At 36.4% G+C, this 22,060-nt stretch overlaps 1 protein-coding gene across 1 annotated transcript; it reads right to left on the bottom strand.

The window, feature by feature from the left end:
- Nucleotides 1-616: 616 nt before the first annotated feature.
- Nucleotides 617-17,563, bottom strand: LOC112560260 (armadillo repeat-containing protein 3-like). The gene is made up of 22 exons (XM_025231965.1): nt 17,470-17,563; nt 16,992-17,050; nt 15,593-15,710; nt 14,987-15,112; nt 14,508-14,579; nt 13,724-13,902; nt 13,140-13,266; nt 12,738-12,877; nt 11,447-11,579; nt 11,135-11,260; nt 10,379-10,531; nt 9,920-10,028; nt 9,444-9,620; nt 7,333-7,405; nt 6,886-7,022; nt 6,437-6,561; nt 6,070-6,208; nt 5,523-5,627; nt 4,725-4,934; nt 2,534-2,696; nt 2,128-2,223; nt 617-1,457 (listed from the first exon to the last, which is right to left on the bottom strand). The coding sequence occupies exons 2-22, from the start codon at nt 17,037-17,039 to the stop codon at nt 1,347-1,349; spliced, it is 2,667 nt and encodes an 888-aa protein (XP_025087750.1). The 5' UTR covers nt 17,040-17,050; nt 17,470-17,563; the 3' UTR covers nt 617-1,346.
- Nucleotides 17,564-22,060: the final 4,497 nt, after the last annotated feature.

Genomic DNA, 22,060 nt, shown 5'->3' on the forward strand with positions numbered 1-22,060 from the left:
ACAGCAGTCGATCATGGACAACATAAAGCTACTTGGTGGAGGCAGCAGAGAGGAGATGTCTGATGCGGCAGCTCAAGAAAAATGGATTTGCAAACAGAGTTGACATGATTCTCGAAGGACAATATGATGTGTCGAAAAGAACTCTGAGATTTCTGACAGACTGGGAGAACAGGTGTGGTGGATCCGTAGAAAGTGATCAAGTTATGTAGACGGAGATGTTTAAGCGTATGTTTTCTGTACAATCTGTTCGAGTAAATACAGTGTTTGACAGAGTCGAGGGTTTGCTGAGGACTGGTGAACAGACTGTGGAGTTTGCAAGCTGGGCCAGATGCCAGGAGGTGTACATCACGGGCCAAGTGGCTGGACATAGGCAGTAAGCAATAGGGATCCGAGGACTAAAACCTTAGGCACTCCATAAAGTACAGCAGGAGGTTCTGATGCAGAGCAGTGGACACTAAACGACTGAGTGCAATGAGACAGGTATAGGAGAAACCAACCTAGAGGAGAACGTGTGGTAGTCTAAAGTGTCGAAAGCAGCGATCGAACAACTCGAGCACAGACTGCGGTCGCAAGCAGATAGCAACACTCAACACCCATACATTGTTAATGCAATCAACTTTATTATCAAATAAACCTAATCCTTGGGACCCGCTGTGCGTCAATTTCCTTAGATTTTTCCTCCCGTTTCTCCTAGGAATGAATTAAAACAGTTGTCCGATTTATGATTTATGACACGTTCAAACTCATTCTGCAGCACATACTGTGATGTATAATTATTATTATCACATCTATCACAGAACAAATAACATTTTTATATCAAATAAAATTCATTGTTCGAGACAAAAAAAGCAAAACGTATTAAAAATTATAAAAAACGTTTTAATATGTAACAAGAGCAGAAAATAAATTTTAAGCATTACATCCTGTATTATTATTATTACAATTTTTGAGTAGAATCATATTAGAATTGCAAAAATGTTAAACAAGTTTTATGAGAAGCACTCCAAGGGAACTGGTAACTGTAACAAAAACAAAGAAAACAATAAAAAAGAAAATGATTTTTGCACAGCAAATAATGATTGAGAGGATTTCTAAGTGAGGCAAGATATATTCATAAAATTCACACCACTTTTTGGATAATGTATGTCCTTTCAGTCTTGATGCAAGCATCCCCCAAATACATTCACACACATAAATGTCCAATGCACATCTATGCACTGATTCATGTGCATGCACACACACATTTAGGAAAAGACATGTGAGAATTACAGCCATTAAAGCGTCTTTCTCAGCATGACTCTTCTTACACACAGGGCAAAACCAGTCTACTTCCCAACTGACACTATCTAAACTTTCTGATAGGCAACTGCTTCGTGAGAGTAGATTGGTAGCAGCTTTCCAGGTTCATGGATGAGGTCTACGATGTATCGAGAAGGGGGCAGTTTAGGTGCTCCTGGCTGTAAAAATTTCAAACAATGCATTTTAACACTTCGTATGCACATAGCATCAACTACATGTTGTGGATAAAATATATCAGGTATTTGCATTAAAGCAAAACTAATGAAAAAAAACATGCATGGAAAAATGTAGAGTAAAAATTCATAAGAAAAAAAAATAAAAAGGAAAATTAATTATTTATACTTCTTTAAAATTTTCTCCTACACTGCATTCTTTGTTTCTTCTCTATTGTCATACTTTTCTAATGTTGTTTACTTCTTTTCTCTAATTCTTTTTACTCCTTTACAGCCTTCAATCATCAATGTTTTTCTTTTTTTAGTTTCTTTTACATTTTTCTTTATTTTAAACATGTGTGAACATACTTTCCCTTTATCTGTTTCCTTCTTTTTAAACCTTTTAAACCTTTCAGTCATTCATTCCTGTTTTTTTACTTCCAACATTGTTTGTATTCTTTATTCTTTTCTGTTTCAACTGCAATACAATACTCTAGTGCACAGCAGTTATTCTCACGACACAAAATTTCAGTTTGAGATCTGGTCTTTAAAACGACAGAAATGCGTTTACCAAAAGTAGTTAAATAATGTCATAAGCATCTGCACTTACAAATGACATTCTTTCATGCTTTACTACAGTGTAAGTTGAAATAATTTGTTGTACAAGCATACATACTGCTTGATCAGTTTCTCCCACAAGCACTTCATTCCATACGCGGTTGTAGTTGCCTCTGGTGAGTGTGCAGGCAACTGAGGTGCGATCAGCAAGAGCCTGCAATAAGGAACATTTCATTCCAGGACAGGATTCACAGGATTTACCCTGCATTTGGACTTTGAGAACCTGCTGTTTAAGACTTTTTCATGTTCTACACACGATTCTTTACCTAATATGAATTTGTGTCAGCCAAATAACCCTCAGAGATCATCCTCTGTGCCTTTTTTGACCCTTGTTTTATATGTAGTTTTTTTTTTAATTTTAATAATTTATATAGCTTCATCAGTATAGTTCAAAGATAATAGATAGGAATAGCAAGCAGTATCTTTCTCTTAGGAGTAGAAAATAAAAATAAAATATAACATACCTTAAATAACAATGCTCGATGGGTATGAATTCCCATCTTGATTTTCCCAATAGGAATCACGTTTGATTTTATCTCAAATCTGATTTGACTCATTGGAAGCTCCCAGCTGAAATGAGGCAGCTGGCCTCGCTCTATTGGTCCACCCATCTTTTCTGCTACATACCTAATTGGCAAAATCATTCAACAAAAAATCAGTGTTTTATACTTGATATATTTTTATGCCAGAAACTTAAGCTTGGATGTTAAAAATGTGTTCACGGCAAAAGACTGCATGTGCAAAGCACTGAAGCCAGTTTGGTGTGCCAACAATATCTGTTGTTTGTCACAGTTATTTAGATAAACATTAAGTCAGTGCTTATTGCAAATAGTAAAATAGCATGGGTGTAGGCAAGTAGACTGGGTTTCTCGATATTTATTGATTTTTATAAATAAGGATTTTAGCTATTATGATAAGAAAAATAAGTTAAATGAAAATAGAGGGGAAAGAACCTAAAATATTGCACTCAAATTTTTATGATAAGTGATAAATTTCCTTTACCTAACTGGCTGGAGGATGACTCCTCTCCCTCACTTTTCATATTTGTCTGTTGATCTATGTTTTGTGTCTAAGTTTTGTGTCTAATGTTCATCAGTAAATCTGTTACAATATTTGTTATGTTCCTCGGTGGATTTCTGTGTCTTTGTCACTTTTCATCTTTTCCTGTGCCATTTTATTTCTAGTCATATCTGCGCCATCTTGCCATTACTTAGATTTTAGATCTGGGTATCACCAGTGTTGACTTCAAACTTTGGTTGCCTTCCTTCAGCTGCTTCAGAATGTCAAACTATCACACCAAGCTTGCGTGGAGTTCAGACCAGTCTTCAATGATTGAAATCATGTATCTCCAGGAAGCTCAGTGAAATATGTTGCTCAGACTAATCTCACAGATGCTGATACTGAAAAAGGCCAACTTGTTTTTGAGGCCTTTGACCTGACTACTGTACTTATGTCTTGTGTCCGCACTTTCCTGTAACCTGACTACTTTATTTATTTCTTCCTTAAAACTAGTAACTAGTAAAGAGTGACAAGAGGTTAAGGAGAGACAAATCAGAAACAAAGCATTGTGCTTGTTCCAAATCTCAACTGTCTGGTTCTCCACCTGCAGGTTAGCCTTACAACATCACCTTCATACCTCTGTCAGAAAACAAGGAGACGGTCACTCTTAACATCAATGAGTCATCATCATCATCAGTGATCATTGTGCAGTTTGACAGTGTTGCCTGTGCCTATCAGCTACAGACTGTGATAGGCGAAGATCACAAATATACAGTGATTCTACAGCTGTTTTTGAGACCAGCATCCATTCTTATCATATTTGAATGTTTTTCTTTTTAAGTAAAGTGCTTTGACCCTGCCTTTAATGATGGGAAAAAAGCACGATACAAATAAACATATTATTATTACTACTAGTATTATTATTATTCTTTAATATATTAAACAGCAAAATATTTCAGGTTATAGCTAAATTTTAAAAAGAAAGCATCAATTTGTAAAGGTACAAAAGAAACTCAGTAAAATATCGTAATCTCAAACTGAAATGGAAAGCACTTAATTTTAAAATTATTGAAATATGACTGAGAAAAAAATTGACAAGAGGCATAAAACCATTTGCCAGTGAGCAAAGGGACCTCACTCTAATCTATGACCCTAATTATCTTAGACATGATTCCGAACCTCAGCATCTATCATTTAAGGATTTGGGAATCTGATGCATTTATTCCAAGTGCACTTATGTTTTCCCTTTTTCTGTTGTTGCTAAATCCCGTGCTTGTGTCGTAATAAGGATATGAGTGAGACTATGGATGAAGAGTCAGAGTTATAGATATTTGAAACCACAGCCTAGATGCCATTGAACTCACAGTAAAAGAACAGATGCAACCCAGCATTCCTGGAATGGCTGCAAGGGTCAAAGGAGAGAAAGAGATAAGCGATAATCCTGGAGGATGATAGCCACCTGCAAGAGTGAGAGAGGACTAAGTTGTGCTTTATGAAGATGGTACAGTTGTTTTTCTCCAGAACTGTTGAAAAACAAGACCTTCTCTCTGTCGTTATTGCACCCCTCTCCACCCATTGTCCTTTTCATTACCCTCCTTCTCTCATTCAATAATATAAATGTCGACCCTTTATCATCACAATTTTCCTCTTACTTACCGTGCAAGAACAGTTATCTGTTCTACTGTGGTGCTCAGAGGGAGTACTTTCTCATGAACTTCTTCAAGGTATCTGACAAAACTGGGATCTGATGGTGGCTCTAGTGTGTTCTTGTCTTTTCCAGCTATAGCCTCTGCTTCTTTCTGGGCCTGAGCTGCTAGCTCTTCTTCTCTCTGCTTCTCTTCCTTCTCTCTCTGGGCTTTAGATTTACTGTGCCACAATCAGATTTTAGTTGTTAAAAAATTAAAAGAATGGCTACTCTTTGGAAAGCTGGAAGGACTGATAGAAGTACAAAACATTTTCATCCAATGGCTTTAAGTACATATCCAAAATAGCACAGACAACTGAACTCTAATTAACTGTGTTTGTTTACTGTTTTACTCCTAACAGTTTTACACTGATAACTGTCATTCTTGTACAACCAGAAAATGATGTAAACATTCCTATCCAGGGCTTTCTAGGCGGTGAATAACACAACTTTATTTTTCAATAATATCAAGTCTCATATGATCCTCTAGATAAAATTTAGAAATGAAGAAAGGATTCAGGGGTAAGATTAGAAATAAGCTACAAAAATCTCTTTTCATGCGCTGCAGACAACAATAGGACACATGCAGCGTCAATGGATGGTAGGGTGAGTATATGGAACATATGAGTGTGTTCTGCCAAAGAAGGACAGATTTTTGTCATATGGGAAAATATTTCATAAACCAGTAAAAGAACATATTCCTTTATGGTTCAGCCAGATGCAGATATTATTAAGCTGAAATGAAAAAGATGGAACAAATAAAAACTTACGTTTTAGAATCTTTGCCAGAAACTTTTGAAATTTTTCCTGTAGAGCTTTTACTTGCTTCAACCTTGAAATCACTTTCTTCTGTTTTCTCTGACTCTTTCGTAACCCTGCAGTCATCATCAGCAGCAGTAATATCATCATCATCCTCATCTCCATCATCACTACCACCATTATTACTAGCAGTATGTGTGCCTAAGCATTCCTCTAATCACAATCAGAATTTTTATAAATGTTCCATTTAATGTTTTCAAATATTTTAACTATAATTCTCTTGTCACTGAAACCTTGGTCCTTTTCATCATCAAAACCATATCCTCAGCTATTATCTTTCTAAGCATTAACTGTTATCCTCACTGTCATTTTTCTCACTTTATCTTACAGCACTATTACCATTATGAAGCAGATAATAGGCTTTCTGGCTGTTTGAAAAGTAAACATCCACACTTCTTTAGTTGTCTGCTTACTGCACTTTGCCATTAATGAAGCAGATAATAGGCTTTCTGGCTGTTTGAAAAGTAAACATCCACACTTCTTTAGTTGTCTACTTACTGCAATTTGCCATTAATGAAGAAGATGGGACGTTTGTCATTCACTGGCTCTTTGAGATAGTCTTCCAGTGTCTGGAACTGTGTTCCAGGTCGAAGTTGACCAGGATCATAGAATCCATCCTCTACAAGATTCATTGTACCTGAAACCGTATGAATGGCCGGTTTTGATCATGATGACAACATGTACACATAGGAAGCACTGGGAAGAGAATATTCAATTGGTTTGAACATCGGCATCAAACTTAAGAGTATTTTTTGTCAACATTACAAAACTGAAATAACAGTGATCCTTTTCAAATCTTGTTTCATAAGCTAGAATGACAAAAACTGGCCAACACTGAGTAAATTCAAACAAGGACTATGCTTACTAAGGTAACCTGTGAGGGCATATTTTGCTGATGTATTGCTGTCTAACAGCCGCTCTAAAGCAGCGTCAATGAAGGAACTCTGTCTTGTGCTAGACAGCTGAATCTGTTGCAAAATGTCCAGGCCTCTGCAGAATGAAACAAAGGAGGCCTAGTAACACAGATCACTTGATCTAATACAACCAAGTTTGTAATAACAACATAAATCTGACCCAATTATCAACAATTAGAATTCATCTGAGAAAATATAACTGCTTTAATATTATTTGCACAATGAAAATGTTGACAGCAATCATAAATGCACAGCTATGCATGCAGCAACAGAGGAAGTGAGTGTTATGCTGACTTCAGAAACGATGAAATCAAAATTATGAAAAGATTAGAAAATGATAATGTCACAAAATAAAGAATTATGAGAAAATAAGCAGGGATAAATCCCATCTATTACACACCCAAGCCTGCAAATTTCTGATGCTGTTGGTTCATCAACTCCACACACAGTAATGGCCCAGGCTGTATTTCGTCGCACTTCATCATTCCCAGACTGTAGCAGCATGACCAATGGCTCCAGGCCTCCACTTTCACGAAACTTTAACCAATTGATAGACAAAAATTATTCTAAAGATACAGTTTACTTATGACCATCAAGCATTGCTGCCTCTTTGTGATGGTATATTTCACGTGGTATAACATCCTGAGATGTTGAAAAATGTTAAGCAACCTTCAGTGATATATGTACATCCGCAAAAGTGAGAAAAATAATATCATTCTTCTTGCCTAAAATGCCAACCTGGTATACCTTGATTTTTTTCCTTTTATTTATGTGATTAACTTGTGACTCTGTCAATGGTTAGCTTGCTTGTCTGTTTTTTAAATAAAGTAAAGCTTGAAAGACCTACCTCTGCTCTTGCATCAGCATCACATGTGAAAGCAGACACTGCCAAAGCAGCCTTGCTTTGTACATTGGTATTACTGAAATACATTATCATTACCAATTTACACAACCAGAATCAAATACACATAACCATTCATGAAGAAAATTATTGAAAAGCACTGAAAAGTATGTTCTATTTGAAACACTAATTTATTCTATTCCATAGCTTTACTGAAATAAATCACGAAAATAAAAAAAATAAACTTTACTCTAAATTATGTTTCTTCAAGACAGATGGCATGACCATAGGAAATCATACGCTACAATTTTGCTCTAACCATCAAAACATTGAGTCCCTGTGATCTAGCATGTGACCGATGTGCAGGTAACTCACTGGTCAGCTCAACAATGGCCCTTAGTTATAATGGCAGAAGAAAAGCCAATGTTTTTTAACCATTCTGCTGAGGAAGTTAGGAGATGATTAGCATCATCTCAACTGATAAATCTTGAAGGAAGGGAATTTATATTAAAACTTTTGCTGTTTCTTTGACATTAACAGATGCAATAACTCTTCCCATACAGTTTGCACCTGCAAATGCTAATGTATTCATAGCTATAGCACTCAATTGCTTCGATACATCTGTATTTAATAAAATAGGTAAAGGTTTTTCAGGTCGTTGGTGGGGGTGAGGTGCTAGAGATCTCACTTTTTTCTGGGACAGCTTTACATGAGGGCTGTGCCCATCTCCTCTCCCTTGCTGCGCTTCACCTTCGCAACCCTCTAAGAAGTCACGTACCTATTCCTGCCTGCTGAGTTGACTAGGAGAAGTTTGCTGCACTAATCAGGTATTGAACGAGCATGGTCTCGGCTCGAAAGCCAGTGCTTTAACCACTTGGCTATCTGCTTCCCCAATAATAAAATAATCAAAGAAATAACCATGAGAAAAGACCTCAGGAGTAAGGAATCTAAACAAATAACTTCGTTGCATTTCTAGCCATGACATATTTTGCTTTTGAGACAGAATTGATGAAGTTGATTGCTTGCATGTAGGTGCAAGTGAACATATTTATTGTGCTACAACTATCCTGTTGTTGAGTACTCTTGTCTTAAGAACTACAGAAGACACATCTGGAAAATGTATGAGAAGCCAACCCATGGAAGACAGCTGCCTCATTTAGAAGTCTCAGCAGAATCCTGAGAAGACTTGGATAAGCTGTGAACTGTGTTGGTGCAATATACATGATATGCGCTGCATACAGGTTGGCAAACTATCTGACGATTTGTGAACATTCATCATCTGCTCATGTCAGAATATTATACAGAAGGAAGTAGTCATGTTCTGCAGGACATAACAAAACATGTTTAAAACATTTTTGTTAAGCAAACAAGCCACACTGGTGAACAAAAAGTTTTTCTTTTCTCTCATCAGAACAAAAAGTCTGTTAGGAACTTCTTTGATGATTGACATTTATGTCAAGGTTTCAAAACCATACACTAAAGGGCTTTGATTTTTCTCTGCCAAAAGTCAGTAAGAGCAAATGGCATCTATCATCAATACAAGAAGCAGCAACAGGTGAGCACTAGAAACAACAGCTAAGTGCAGTACTCAGAAAGGCTATTGTGGCACAAAATTTATGTGAGCCTAACATCCACAGAGAAGTATAACCATTGCTCAGTTTTTGAGCTGACTGAGGCCGTTGCTCACCTGACTAGTGACCACCCCCTATCCAAAAAAAGTGCTAGATCACTGTCAGTCAACATTTGGATAGTTAAAGTGTGCGTATGTGTCACAAGAGTCATCCAGCCTTGGCCTCTAACCACTCAGTTACATGCATCTATTTATTCAGTATTAGTGAATGCTAACTTCTGTCATGCTTAAAAACACTGCTATCTGAAATTATTTTATTTTATGAGGAATATTTTTGTTGTTATTTTGCTTCAACATTAATAAGGAAAGGTAAAAATTGTTATTTCCCTTTCCAGGATAATCATGTTGTATTACTTGCCTAATATAAACTATGAATACTTGCTACAAATTACCTCAATGTTGTTAAAAATGAAACAGCAAAATGTGTTCAAGTGAACAGATATTGGTGTGGAAGTTAAAAGATGTTGGTATGTTTATCATTACCTACCTGGACCGCAGTGGATCAACAAGTGCTGTGACAACACCTTTACTTATTGCCTCCATTCTCAGAGTCTCATCTTGAGCTATGTTTGTCAGGACACAGGCTACATTAGCAATTACTTCTTCCCTTAAATCACCAAGTGCTGCAATGAGTAGATCTAGTCCACCAAGGTTGACTATATCCCTGTCCCCAAAAAAGAGACTTATTATACATAGGGCAATTAATTAGGGAGATCCAAGTGAACATGGAGGAAATGATCTTCTATCATTACACTGTTACTACTAGCACCATGAAACACCCTATAATTATTCCCTAAATGAAGTTATGTGATGACGAGGATAATGGTGAAAGTGCAGAAGAAACTATGCTAATAAACTGATTTACACATTCACGAGGATGATGACAATATCATGGTCCACAAAGTTAAATGTAGTTGCAATAGCAGTTACATATCATGAGAAAAAAAAAATCACTTAATTTACTGGCAATTTGGGAGGTTAGATGATGTCAAATTGGCAATGGTCAGTGTCACAGCCTCCTTCAGATCTCCATGATCAATGCTGAGAAGTTTGAGTAGGGGTGGAAGGCCACCTGCCAAAGCACAAAAGGCAGGGTAATTTTTATGTTTGCAAATCCCTTTTATACTAAAGCAGTCTTTATCGGGGCAACAAATAGATGGTCACCTGAAAATGTTTAGCACTTCTAGAGTAACTGAGTCGGGAAAAACAAAATTTGGGTAAAAAAAATAAAACATCAAATTGAAAACCATTTTGTAAAATAAAAAATATCTCAGCTTACATGCATTCAGGCAGAAAAGAAACTGATACAAAAGAAGAAAACAAAAGAGAATAAAATAGAGAAATTTGATTAGTGATAACCCATGAGATGCAAGAAGACAAGAAAAGAGTTAAAAATTGGAACATATCAACTGATACGCTTACCCCATTCCTTGATGGAGTCTCTGAAGCTGAGGGTTTCACAAATGATGCCAATGGCATGAGCTGCAGCCATCTGAACATCAACTGATTCATGACCCAGCAAGATGATTAACATTTTCTCAACTTCCTGTTCATGCAAGATTCTACGATTTTGACCTGGAAGTGTTACCACAAAGTACTGTTAAATAATATCAGACACACAACACTACTTCCCACTCTCTATATATTATACTACTACTAATAATAAGAATTTTATTTATATAGCATTTATTATATATATAATTTACGGTACTAATTCTATCAATAAATAATCCCTTTCATAATCTTGAGCGTTATGAGAAAACAAAATCGTGTTGTAAATAAGTAAATAGATTTTAACAATAAAGTATGTGTGGAGAGAAATTTTGCCAGCAGGAATTCTCAGAATAAGCAGAATATTTTTAGAAAAAAAGGAATCCACATTGAGCTGATGAAAATCTTAAGAACAGCAGCGGCAACTATGTTCATGCACTGCAAGGCTGATTACAATAAAGCTACAGCTGTACTTTTCCAGTATAAAAAGGGAAACAGTCCATAAGAATGTAATAGAAAACAGTATATCATTGATTTACAACAAAACAATTTTGTAGAACTTCTCATGGGATAAAAGATATTTATTTCTAAAATATCACATAAAAAGCCCATTCAGCTGTACAAAGCAAGTTTCTTGTTCTTCTGTTCTCCAGAGCAAAACTTAAAGCTGGCCAATGAATGACTTACTATTTTTGGCACATCTGGCAATAGCCTTTGCTGCACACATCTTTACATCTGGCAAAGTAGGGGTAATGGAGTCCATACCAGATACAGCATCATCTTTTTCTTCATCTGCACCTTTTTTACTCTTGGCTGCAGGAAACAAAATGTGCTGATGATAAAAAAAATAGTTGTTCTAAAGTGGTGAAATAGCATTATGCATGAGGTCTGGAGATTGAGAACAGACACATGAAGAGACATATTAATGTCAAAGATGAAAGACCAACTGAAGATGGGAGAAAAAAATTAAAGAATACATAGTACTTGGTGCTATCTTACCATCTTTTGCACTTTTCTTGCCAGCTCTAGATCCGCTCTCTTTTTTTGCTAGCTTCTTACTATCATCTTCTGGTGCAGGCTGATCAGTGATTATCATCACAAGCTTCTTCAAACCTCCCTTTTCCTTCATTTGCTGAAAGAGATATTTAGTAAAGGTTTACAAACATTTCCTTACTGGAAAAAAAATGAACTGGCTCACTGCAACATAATAAAGATGATGCAGTTTGCTCATAGTTTAGGCTTATCACCTGATATCAGAATATCACATGTAAACCCAATTCATATTCATTAAGTAATGAATCTTACAGTGAAGTTTATCATTTCAAGAGTTGCATTATCCTGATGTAGGCAAAAATATATGGCAAACTACAGCAAAAGAATGGTTTCTTGAACTGAAGTTTTAAAAGTCACTCAAGAAAGCTTTAAAATATATGCATATGCATCTCTTGAAACAGGGTGACATATACTACACTAAAAAATAAAAAGCTGGCTAAGAAAAGAAATGTTCAATCCATTTAGATTTAGAACTATATTCTGGCAGCTGGCTACAGCAACAGATGAGAACAATCTGCTACATGATTTGAAACAATTTAGCATGCTAAGGCCATTAAAAAGTTAGATTTATTTTTTGTGATGCTTTTTATATATAAATGTAATAACTACTTTAGCAATAATAATAATAATCTTTTCTGAATATTATTCTAATTAGAAAAAAGCATAGGAAAAATAATGTACACTGTTAGAAAAAGTTTAAGTTAATATACTGTGGAATTAATTTCTGTGTATTTCTTTACTAAGAAGATGTAGCTGTTACGTGACTTTGTAAGTCATTTTCTCTTTTTCCAAATGTATTCATGTATAGATTCTGTAAAATGTTTAAAAAAAATTAATTACATGCATTATCATGCTGGCTGTATTTCCCTATTATTTCTAGTAAATATTTGTTTTATCTGTATCTCTAGCAAAAGTCATGTGCTATACAAAAGCAAACATACTACTATACGTTTGAAGTCATAAACCTTAAGTTATGCTTAACTTAGCAACGTTTAACACACATAATAAACTAAGCAGCATATACATTCAAAAAGGCATCAATATTCAAGGGTGCATTCATACAGATTTGCTAACTAGTAAAATAAGCTTTATTTTTGAAACAAAGTGCAATAAAAGTAATGAAAATTGCCTTCCCCGTGCTTCCCCAGCAAAGCCACAATTGTGGCCCAATGTGCCCAAAAGGTTAATAGCCACTGCTAATGTTCTTAAGTAAGGTCTATGAGAAATGGCTGCTGACCTCCAGTGTTTCAAGATCCTCCAATAGGTTGGCTAGTACCATGACTACCATTACATGGAGGTCAAATAAATCTTGACGGGCCAAGATTTCCAGCAGTCTAGAAACTCCATCCAGCTCTCGCATACAGTTTCTATTACCCACTGTAATAGGGAAAAATTAAAATTCAGTCTGGTCTGAAGCTTGCTATATACAAGAGTCAAAGAAAGTCTGACAGATATTTTAAATGCTTGCACTTATTCTCTTTTGGAGAATTGCATATCTTTTGACAACTTTGTTTATACAAGTCTTGCTGTTGCTTTGTGCATCTTTTGGTATATTTTCATATATATCTATAGCCTTATATACATTTTATATATGTGCATTAATTTATTCACAAAAGTGTAAGCAAGGATGCATTATTACCTTCTTGCATTAGGCGTTCAAGAGCCAGCAGTGCTAGTTTTTGTATTACGGCGTAGTCTGACTTTAGTAGTTCCAGAATTGATGGAAGGCCATCATTTTCCCTTATTGAGCATCTGGCCTGAAAGTCCTGATCAGAAAAGATTTAATCCATTTTCCTATAATAACTTATTTATAATTTACTTTAATAGCACAGTACAGATTGAGTTGACGAAAAATTTATCTGCATCAATTTATGACTTGAATCATTTGAAACACTGCTATACCCCTGATATCATATCATGCTTGGTTAGGAAGCATACATTTTTGGTGATCTGTACCACAGTTTTATACAAATAAGGCATTTATCCAGATCATTTATTGAGTAAATGATTATACAAGTATTTATACACAAGTGTGGCCAGGTGCACCTGAATGCATGTATATGTGTAGGTGGTGGAATGTGCAAGCATGTTTATGCAGATGTAAAATCACATAAAAGCTTGTTTTTTACTTAATTAAAATTAAAAACATAAAGTCTCATCTTCACAGAATATGCATACATGTATATATATATATTGTAAGTTTTGTGAAGAAAAAACTAGTACCAAAGCCATCTGGGCCAGTGCCTCAATACTGTTCTTCTGGACATCAGGGTCACTGGCGGATAGAAGTCTGACAAGTGGTTCAACACCGCCACATTCAAATATTTTAACTTTGCTTGAATATTCGGTGGCCATGAAGGAAAGTCCCAGAGTAGCAAATTCATACAGTACATTGTCAGCAACTGGCATGAAATTAAAAAAAGTATCTTGTGTAGCTACTAGTGCACATTAAATGTAAGAAAATTAAACTTGACCGAAAATGCAAAACGTTTTAGCTCTATATATATATATGTGTGTGTGTAGGGGGGGAGCGGCATATGATCATCAGATAGTAACAATAGTATCAACTCTTTACAGTTCACTCAAACATTTATAGTCATAAAAGCAAAATATAAATTCTAAACCATGATCTATTCTTATTATAAGCTTTTTGTCCTTAAAAGAAAGGGTGTTTTACTACTTCCAAAAATAAAAGATAACTATAATAGCAAATTTATCACAAAAACATACTTTTAAACAATAAATCTTTGCAGAAAAATATTCACTATTGTTCTCTTCAAATAATGTTATGTCATCATTTTCAGCATGAACTTATACTGTACTGAAGCATTTGAGACTCATCTAGGCTGAGAATATGCCTCATTGATTCCTTCAATAGGCATGTTGTGTTTACAATTCCTCTTCATATGTTGCTCTTTGTATACACTTGTGTTTTAAAGCCTGTGTCACATACTCTTTATCCGGTGTAGGTCATTTTGTATGTTTATACATTGGTGCATATACTTACTATCAGGATGAAGCAAATTGATCAGAGTTGGGATGAAATCATCTCGTTTTCTCATAAATTTGCGGACTTCCGCTGAAAAAATTAAAAAGATAATATTAAAACAGAATGAAAGAGAACTCATGCTCATGCAAGTATACATGCTTAATCACTCGATACCTTTCAAAAACACACACACACTTTGCATAGAAAGGAATGCATGTGCATATTTCATATTAAAGAAGCCACACATGATGCAAATAAACGTATAGAAACATGTTTATATTTTTATATATACTATACATATTTCAACATTGTGGTCCTATATGCTCCTTGAGGAGGAACAAGGAATAAACTAAACTATATTTCAACGTAAATGCTACTCCAACAGTACAACTTTATTACTCTGCAAGGACAATTATAGCAAATGGAATACAGAAATTACAACTATCAGAGTCTCAGCATTTATCACTTCCACGCATACTGCAAGGACTGCAACTTACAATTCTGACACATGACACTTAAGCCCATTGTTGCATAGCGGCGAACAGTTTCGTCTTCTCCTTGCATCAGTTTCAGTAATGGATCCACAGCTTTCAGATCCAGTAAAATTTTCTTGTTCTCTTCACCTGCAATTTATCATGACACTTCCCATGTTTTCATAAACAATATCTATATTAATTACACCATAAATGCATGACTTTAGCAATATATGGCACAAAAATGATATTTTAAAAATGTTTCAAAATTTGCTTCTTTAGAGCAGTCTTAATTTTTTAGGAGCATGTTGTGCCACTAGTCTCTGATTACATTTTGCCTGAAGGGGAAGTTACTGTTATAAGCTAAAAGTTTTAAGATACTAATTGTTGCTTTTATGTACCTTATTATATAAGGCCTTTATATTGTCTGCATTTATAATTGTTAACTTTAACATTCAAATTAGCATTCACTGTCTACAAATCTGAAGATTCATGACTAAATGCAATAACTCTTCTTAATTGCAAACAGCTCAAAAATAACTGACAGAAACACACACAAAAATGGATGACTAATGACAAGATCACACAAAAGCAAATAATACATTATTATGTATTATCCTCATCACTCACATTTGTCAACAAATTTGTAAATAGCTTCACATGCTTTGGACTGCACATCTTCTTCTGGGCTGCTAAGCATGAGGACAACAGTAGCTGCATTCCTGCTCTCCACTAACAGGGCATCAAACTGGCAGTACAACATAATTTTTCTAATGCAATATATGTCAAAACTGATATTACAGTTAAATGCCTATGTAAACATATTGGAAGCCAAAGTTTTGTTTTTAAACTGCTGTTCCCAAACATCAACCATAAATAAAATTTGACAAGATAAAGTTGTCTCAGGATGTCCCAACATAGAGACACATAAATCATGTATGAAAGCTTCAAATCACATAGAGAATATTTGACACTGCTGGTCTGAAAAAGTGTATAATAGTCGGAGGTCTCATCAAGCCGATACTTTGTAATAAAGTGGATATTAAAAGCTGAGATTTCATCATTACTGGTAATTAGATGTTATAGTTACTTATATTTACATACCTAAAAACAGGAATTGTGATAATTAACACATATGCATTTACATGTACTATATCTGCTAAATCTTTTTAAATCAACACTAATAAGGTACTGGATTTCCATGCTGCAGCTGATACACTGGATGAAGTCAGCAAGTTTTAATGTTAACTGTTACTGAAGTCATTACTGCATATAAAATCTCAATCACTGATTTACATTTGCAATTTACTATCTTTTTCAAATGCTATAACCTTGTGGTAAATGGAGCAAAATAAGATTAGGTAACTTATGCTTAATTTAACTGATAGTGAAACTCATTTGAAATTATACTTTTGTGATATATAGTTACACTTTGATATATTGAAGTTTAGTGTAAACAATACTGTATCTGTTTTCTCTTTTGTTTACATGTGTTTAAATCTACTGCAAAATCTCCACACCAATTTGAAAAATCAAATGGTTACTTTTTTTGTAAGAATCTTTAGCTGTTATAGTGAGAGAAATGGTGTCTTGATTTTTTCAAAATAGAAAACCCCTTTGAAGAATGTATAAACTTAGATTAGAATATTTGCAGTTCCTATTTTCTAATGCAGTTCTCTGTCTGCATCAGGCATAAGATTGTAACAGATTAATGATAATCAAATAATGTTCACACTCATGTTAGCTCTTTTAAAATATACTAGGTGTTGTTACATTGAATGTATGGAAACTGACAGGACTGAGAGTAATGGCTTAATGACCCAAGATTCTGTTAACTCAGACAACAGTGACAGCACATACAGTACTGTTAGCAGTGGAAGAAGTGTTTATTTTCCTAAACTCATACCTATATCTGACCTTTATAAATATATATCAATAGAAAACAACTAGTAAATTTTAAACACTAATCTTTAACAAATACAGTAAAATTCATACAAGTTATGCCCATAACGTCTCCATTAACACTTACCACGTCATCTGGTTGTGGTTTCTCATCCTTCTTTACTTTTTTCCCCATCTTTTCAAATTCTGGAATAATCCAAAACCATAAATTTATTGAGCTATAAATGTTATTACTGCATTATAATTGTTATTATTATTGAACTATAACTATTGATACTAACAAGATCAAATATTCTGTTTTTAACAGAGTTCAATAGTAATCTACAAACATATTAAGGTACAAGCTAATACTAATCATTATTCTTAATAATAAATAATTCTATAGTGCATTTCTCCTCTGTACAGTAGAGTTAACGCACATTACACAAATTTAAAAAAATAACATCTAAATACAGACACAAACATTTAAACACAGATCAGTGATAATATCTACTGATATAGCAACAGACAGAAGCACATGCTTTTAAAAAGAAAAGAATCATCCCCGCAGCATGTAACACCATTGTGTTGTTGTGAAATTTTTAGTTGTTTATTTTAAGTTTTACCTTATCCAAACTTGAAACTGAATTACTGCCGGAAGGAAAGACGTGTTTACGCGCCGTTGCTACATGACATCACTTGCTTGTGCTGCACGAAAACTGCAACGTCATACCCAAGCCCATTGCATTATGGGAGACATTATTTGGTTGAACACCTGAAAACACCCATCATTATTACCTTTAAATCTTTAAAGTAAGACTAACTGGAGAAAACAATTTTACTGAAGGCGCTGAAACAGAAACTGTATTCTATTCTGGTTCAGGGTAGATATTTCTGCTGGCCTGTTTATGTGCTGTAACCGTGCCAGACTTATTTTGTAAATGATTATATACAACCGTTTGTGGAATTTTCATAAACATAACCAAAAGATGGAATTTTTTTTTAAATCTTCTAGCATATATATATATAGTACAGCATATGTATATGGGGCGCAAGAGGGGAATTTTCTCTTTATAGCTATACAATGCATTTTATACTTATATAATTCATTCTATAGCTATACAAATATATCCGTACATAAATCCTTTTCTATTTATACCTGTAACCAACACGTCAGTCTCTGATGACTACGTAGGGTTGGGCTAGTCGTACTGCTGTCTGTCCACTCTCACTTTCAAATCCAATTAAGAATTAATCGCCACTGTAAGCTACGCTACTTATTTTCCCTACCGTGGAACATTCCAGAGCCATCCACCCCCTTTCCCAGCCCACTAGGTTCCCACTGGACACACGTACCCACTCGCCCTGTCTGGTCATTGTTTCCCCAAGTTCTCAGGACAACATCGGGTGTATCAATAGAGGCTCAAGGCCCGCTATTACGAACGCAGCCGGCGTGAGAAAGGGACAGTCGCGTCGTTCGACGCCGACTACTCTGCTACTAGAGCGCTACATACCATTCAATATATTCTGTAAGTATAGAATGCATTCTATAGCTATATATATATTTTATTCTATACTTACAGAAATGCATTCTATAGCTAGAGAGAGAAAACTCGGTAAAAACCAAATTATTTCATTTACATTATAATTCATTTTATATATACAATCCCGTTCTGTAGCTATACATAATGCATTAGCTAAACATTTAAATTATATACTAATTGTAGAATGAATTCTGTAACTATATATATATACCGTATACAGAGTTGAAGTGTATACGGAACAAAAGGCTGCATGGCTCATTTGCATAGGGGCAAGAAGCTCAAAGATCAACCATTCAGTGCCCTGGAAACAGAAATATAAATGAAATTCTTTGGTTATTACCGAGTTCTTCTCTCTCTCTATGGCTATAGAATGCATTCTATAAGTTTAGAATGAAATGTATAGCTACAGAATGCATTAATCTATAAGTATAGAATGAATTGTATAGCTGTAGAATGAATTCTATAAGTGTAAATATGCATTATATAGCTTGAAGAGAAAATTTTCCTCTTGGCGCCCATAATTAATGAAATACTGTACTTGTTTTCGGCAGCGTGTACCGCTGCCAGTGCTTGTTCCCTCCAACCCCGCATCCCCTTCCACCCCATGGTCGCGACTCGCGAGAGAGGCGCAGCACCAGACGGACGACAACTGCGGATGACGTAGCACCCAAACTGTCCTGTATAAATAGCAGGCAAAGTCAGTGCTTGCACCTTTTTACCGAAAGGAGGCTGGTCCTGCTTGGAAAAGCAGTAAAACTTTGGTTCTGAGCAAGTGAGAAGTACGATTTTGCCGCAAGGTGTTTTGGTCCCGCTGGAAAGCGGCTCATGTCACTCTCAGCCTCTAACTTCTATGTAAAACTTTTATTCTGTCCACCCTGAGTACGGGAGTACAGTAGTACCATTTTGCCGCAAGTAAGGTGCTTTGGTCCTCTGGAAAACGGCTCACGGCTCACGTCACTCAAACCCCCACTTTCCCCACCCCAGGGAGTTAGGTGCTAGGTTTTAGCAGACTAGGTAGGTATTAGGTAGGTTAGAATAGATATAGAAGCTGTATGTGTAAATTTTGTACATAAATCTGTCTTTGAACTTATTCACCTGTGTTAGCGTGCCAGTCCGAACGAGTGCTAGCGTGTCGTATAATGTGTCGATCCTCGTCGTGTGAATGAGGTAAACGTGTATCGCTATCGCGAGAGAGATTTGTGTTGTCCGTGTAGTTATGACACAGAGCAGCACCAGAGAACACACATGAAGATCCGTGGAATTGACGCACCGAAGAAAAGACACTTTAGTCTGGGAAAGAAAAGCAGGTCTTTTGTGGATTCCAAAGTTGTCTGGTGCGGGTGTGTAGTGGATGAAGAAAATTAAAAAAGAACACATGCAACGCGATCGGGGTAGAGATTAGACAACGCACCCGACGAACGATCGAGCTAGAATTTTTAGTTGAAAATTCTCTTGAGAACCTCCGTCCTCTTCCCTGGAACACTAAAGAGGAACGGACTGATTTGGTGCTATGGGGGCCGCGCAGTGTTGGCATTAGCGAGGGAACCGTCAGTCCGGCTACAGTACATATATAATATTTCTCTGGCACTTTACACGTGTAAACGTTGCGTCCTCGATCTGTAACGCAATTAATACTTAATCTGACCAGGATTCGACCGCACCTAATTTCAACACTCAACCAATTTATTACATCACACACGTACGTGCATTCATTAAATCAATAAAGTAATATGTTTGTGTGTGTGTGTGTGTGTGTAAAATAAGATAGATAATTAACCAAGAGAAGATTGTAGCCGACAGAAGTTCCCAAGGAGAATTATCCGCTAAAACTCTATCTCTCGAGATCCTTCGTTGGGTGCGCTGTCTAATCTATACATCGCGTTGTGTTGTTGTTGTTGTTGTTGTTGTTGTTGTTGTTGATGTTGTTGTTGTTGTTTTATCCACTATGTATATATACACCTGCATTCAGCCGACTTTGGAATCCACAAAAAAACTGCCTTTTTTCCAGACGAAAGTGTGTTTTCTACGGTGTGTCATTCAACTCCACGGATCTTCATGTGTTCTCTGTTGCTGTGTCACAAGCACAGACACAAAGTCTCTCTCGCTCTAGTGAGACGTGTTCATCATATCTCTTTCACGTACCTCACGACGACATATATGGCACGATATCTAACATTCTTTCGGACCGACACGCTCACACAGGTAAATAAATTCAAAGACAGGATTTACTTTATTTACAAAATTTACACATACAACTACTATATTATACCTCCCTACTAAAACCTGGCACTATAATTCCATGGGGTGGGGATAGAGGGGTTTTTGAGTGAAGTGAGCCGCTTTCAAGCGGGACAAAAGCACCTTGCGGCAAATTGGTACTTCTCTCATAGAGTGGGTCAGAACTGTAGTTTACTTAGAAGGTGGAGGCTGAATAACGCGAGCCGCTTTCCATGTGGACCAAAACACCTAGCGGCAGAATGCTCACGTACTCAGAACCAAAGTTTTACGTTTTTCCAAGCAAGACCATCCGCCTTTCGGTAAACAGGTGCAAGCTTGACTTTTGTCTGCTATATATACCGGACAGTTTGGGTCATGCCACGTCACCCGCTGTTGTCTGCCTCGCGCTACGCCGCTCGCGCGACCGGTGATGGGGTGGAAGGGGGTTCGGGGTGGAGGTAACAATATAAGCACTGCCCAAAACAAGCGCTCCCGCTACAATACAGTCGGACCTCGATAAGTCGAACTCAAAGGGATCCGAAAAAAAAATCGACTTACTGAGTTTTCGAGTTAGGGAAAATGGCGTAAAGGCGCAGGTATTTGGCCGGGAACTAACAATTAATTCAATATAGGGAAGTTTTTGACTTAGGGAAGGTCGACTTATCGAGGTCCGACTGTATTAATCATTATGTACATAAACAGCTATTGGCTAGCTATTGATACTCGGCTACTTATCTTTCTCCTGTGTCGCCCGCCTCACACAACGTTCTTATACTTTACTGTTCAGTTATAATCCACAGTTCAGGCCCAGTCCACATCGAGTTCACATACATTCCTTAAAAAAAAAATAAAAATAACATCAATACCACAACAATAAGTCCAGTCTGGAGCTGGTGTAAACTGCGCAGGTCCTCAGCCCAGAACAACAATTAATTTTTACGTCTCCTCAAGACGGACCTCCGCTCGAACCAGCATATGAATTCGGAAACTATTCATTTTAAAGGCCGATCGAGATGCATGCGTCTTCCTGCGATTTGGCATGTCCTATAGTCCCCCCTCCTTTCACCAACTGGGTGCCCCTTTGGTACTGGGTTGATTCCTCGGAATGTGATAATTAACTTTTCTCTTGAGGCCCATTTGCATTTTCCTGCGTCTTGGTAGGAAAGTGTTACTGTTGATGGCAGGGCCGTGCTTAGGGGCAGGCAGACGATCGAGGCATCTGCCTATAGGGTCCCTATATATATATAGTCGTCGGGGTCCACGCACTTTTGAGTAAAAACTGTGGCGATATCTTGGCGTCGAGAGCAACTCCGCACAAATCCTATGCCTCGCGCCCCGCGGGGGCTTGCATGGTTGGTGGTCTTATAGTCCCATTTACATCTCCCTGCATCTTGGTGAGAATGATATACATGTACTGTTGGTGATCTTAGCAACTTATTAACCAAAAGTAGAAAAG

This window comes from Pomacea canaliculata, linkage group LG3 (assembly GCF_003073045.1).
Source record: "Pomacea canaliculata isolate SZHN2017 linkage group LG3, ASM307304v1, whole genome shotgun sequence".
Lineage (NCBI taxonomy): Eukaryota > Metazoa > Mollusca > Gastropoda > Architaenioglossa > Ampullariidae > Pomacea > Pomacea canaliculata.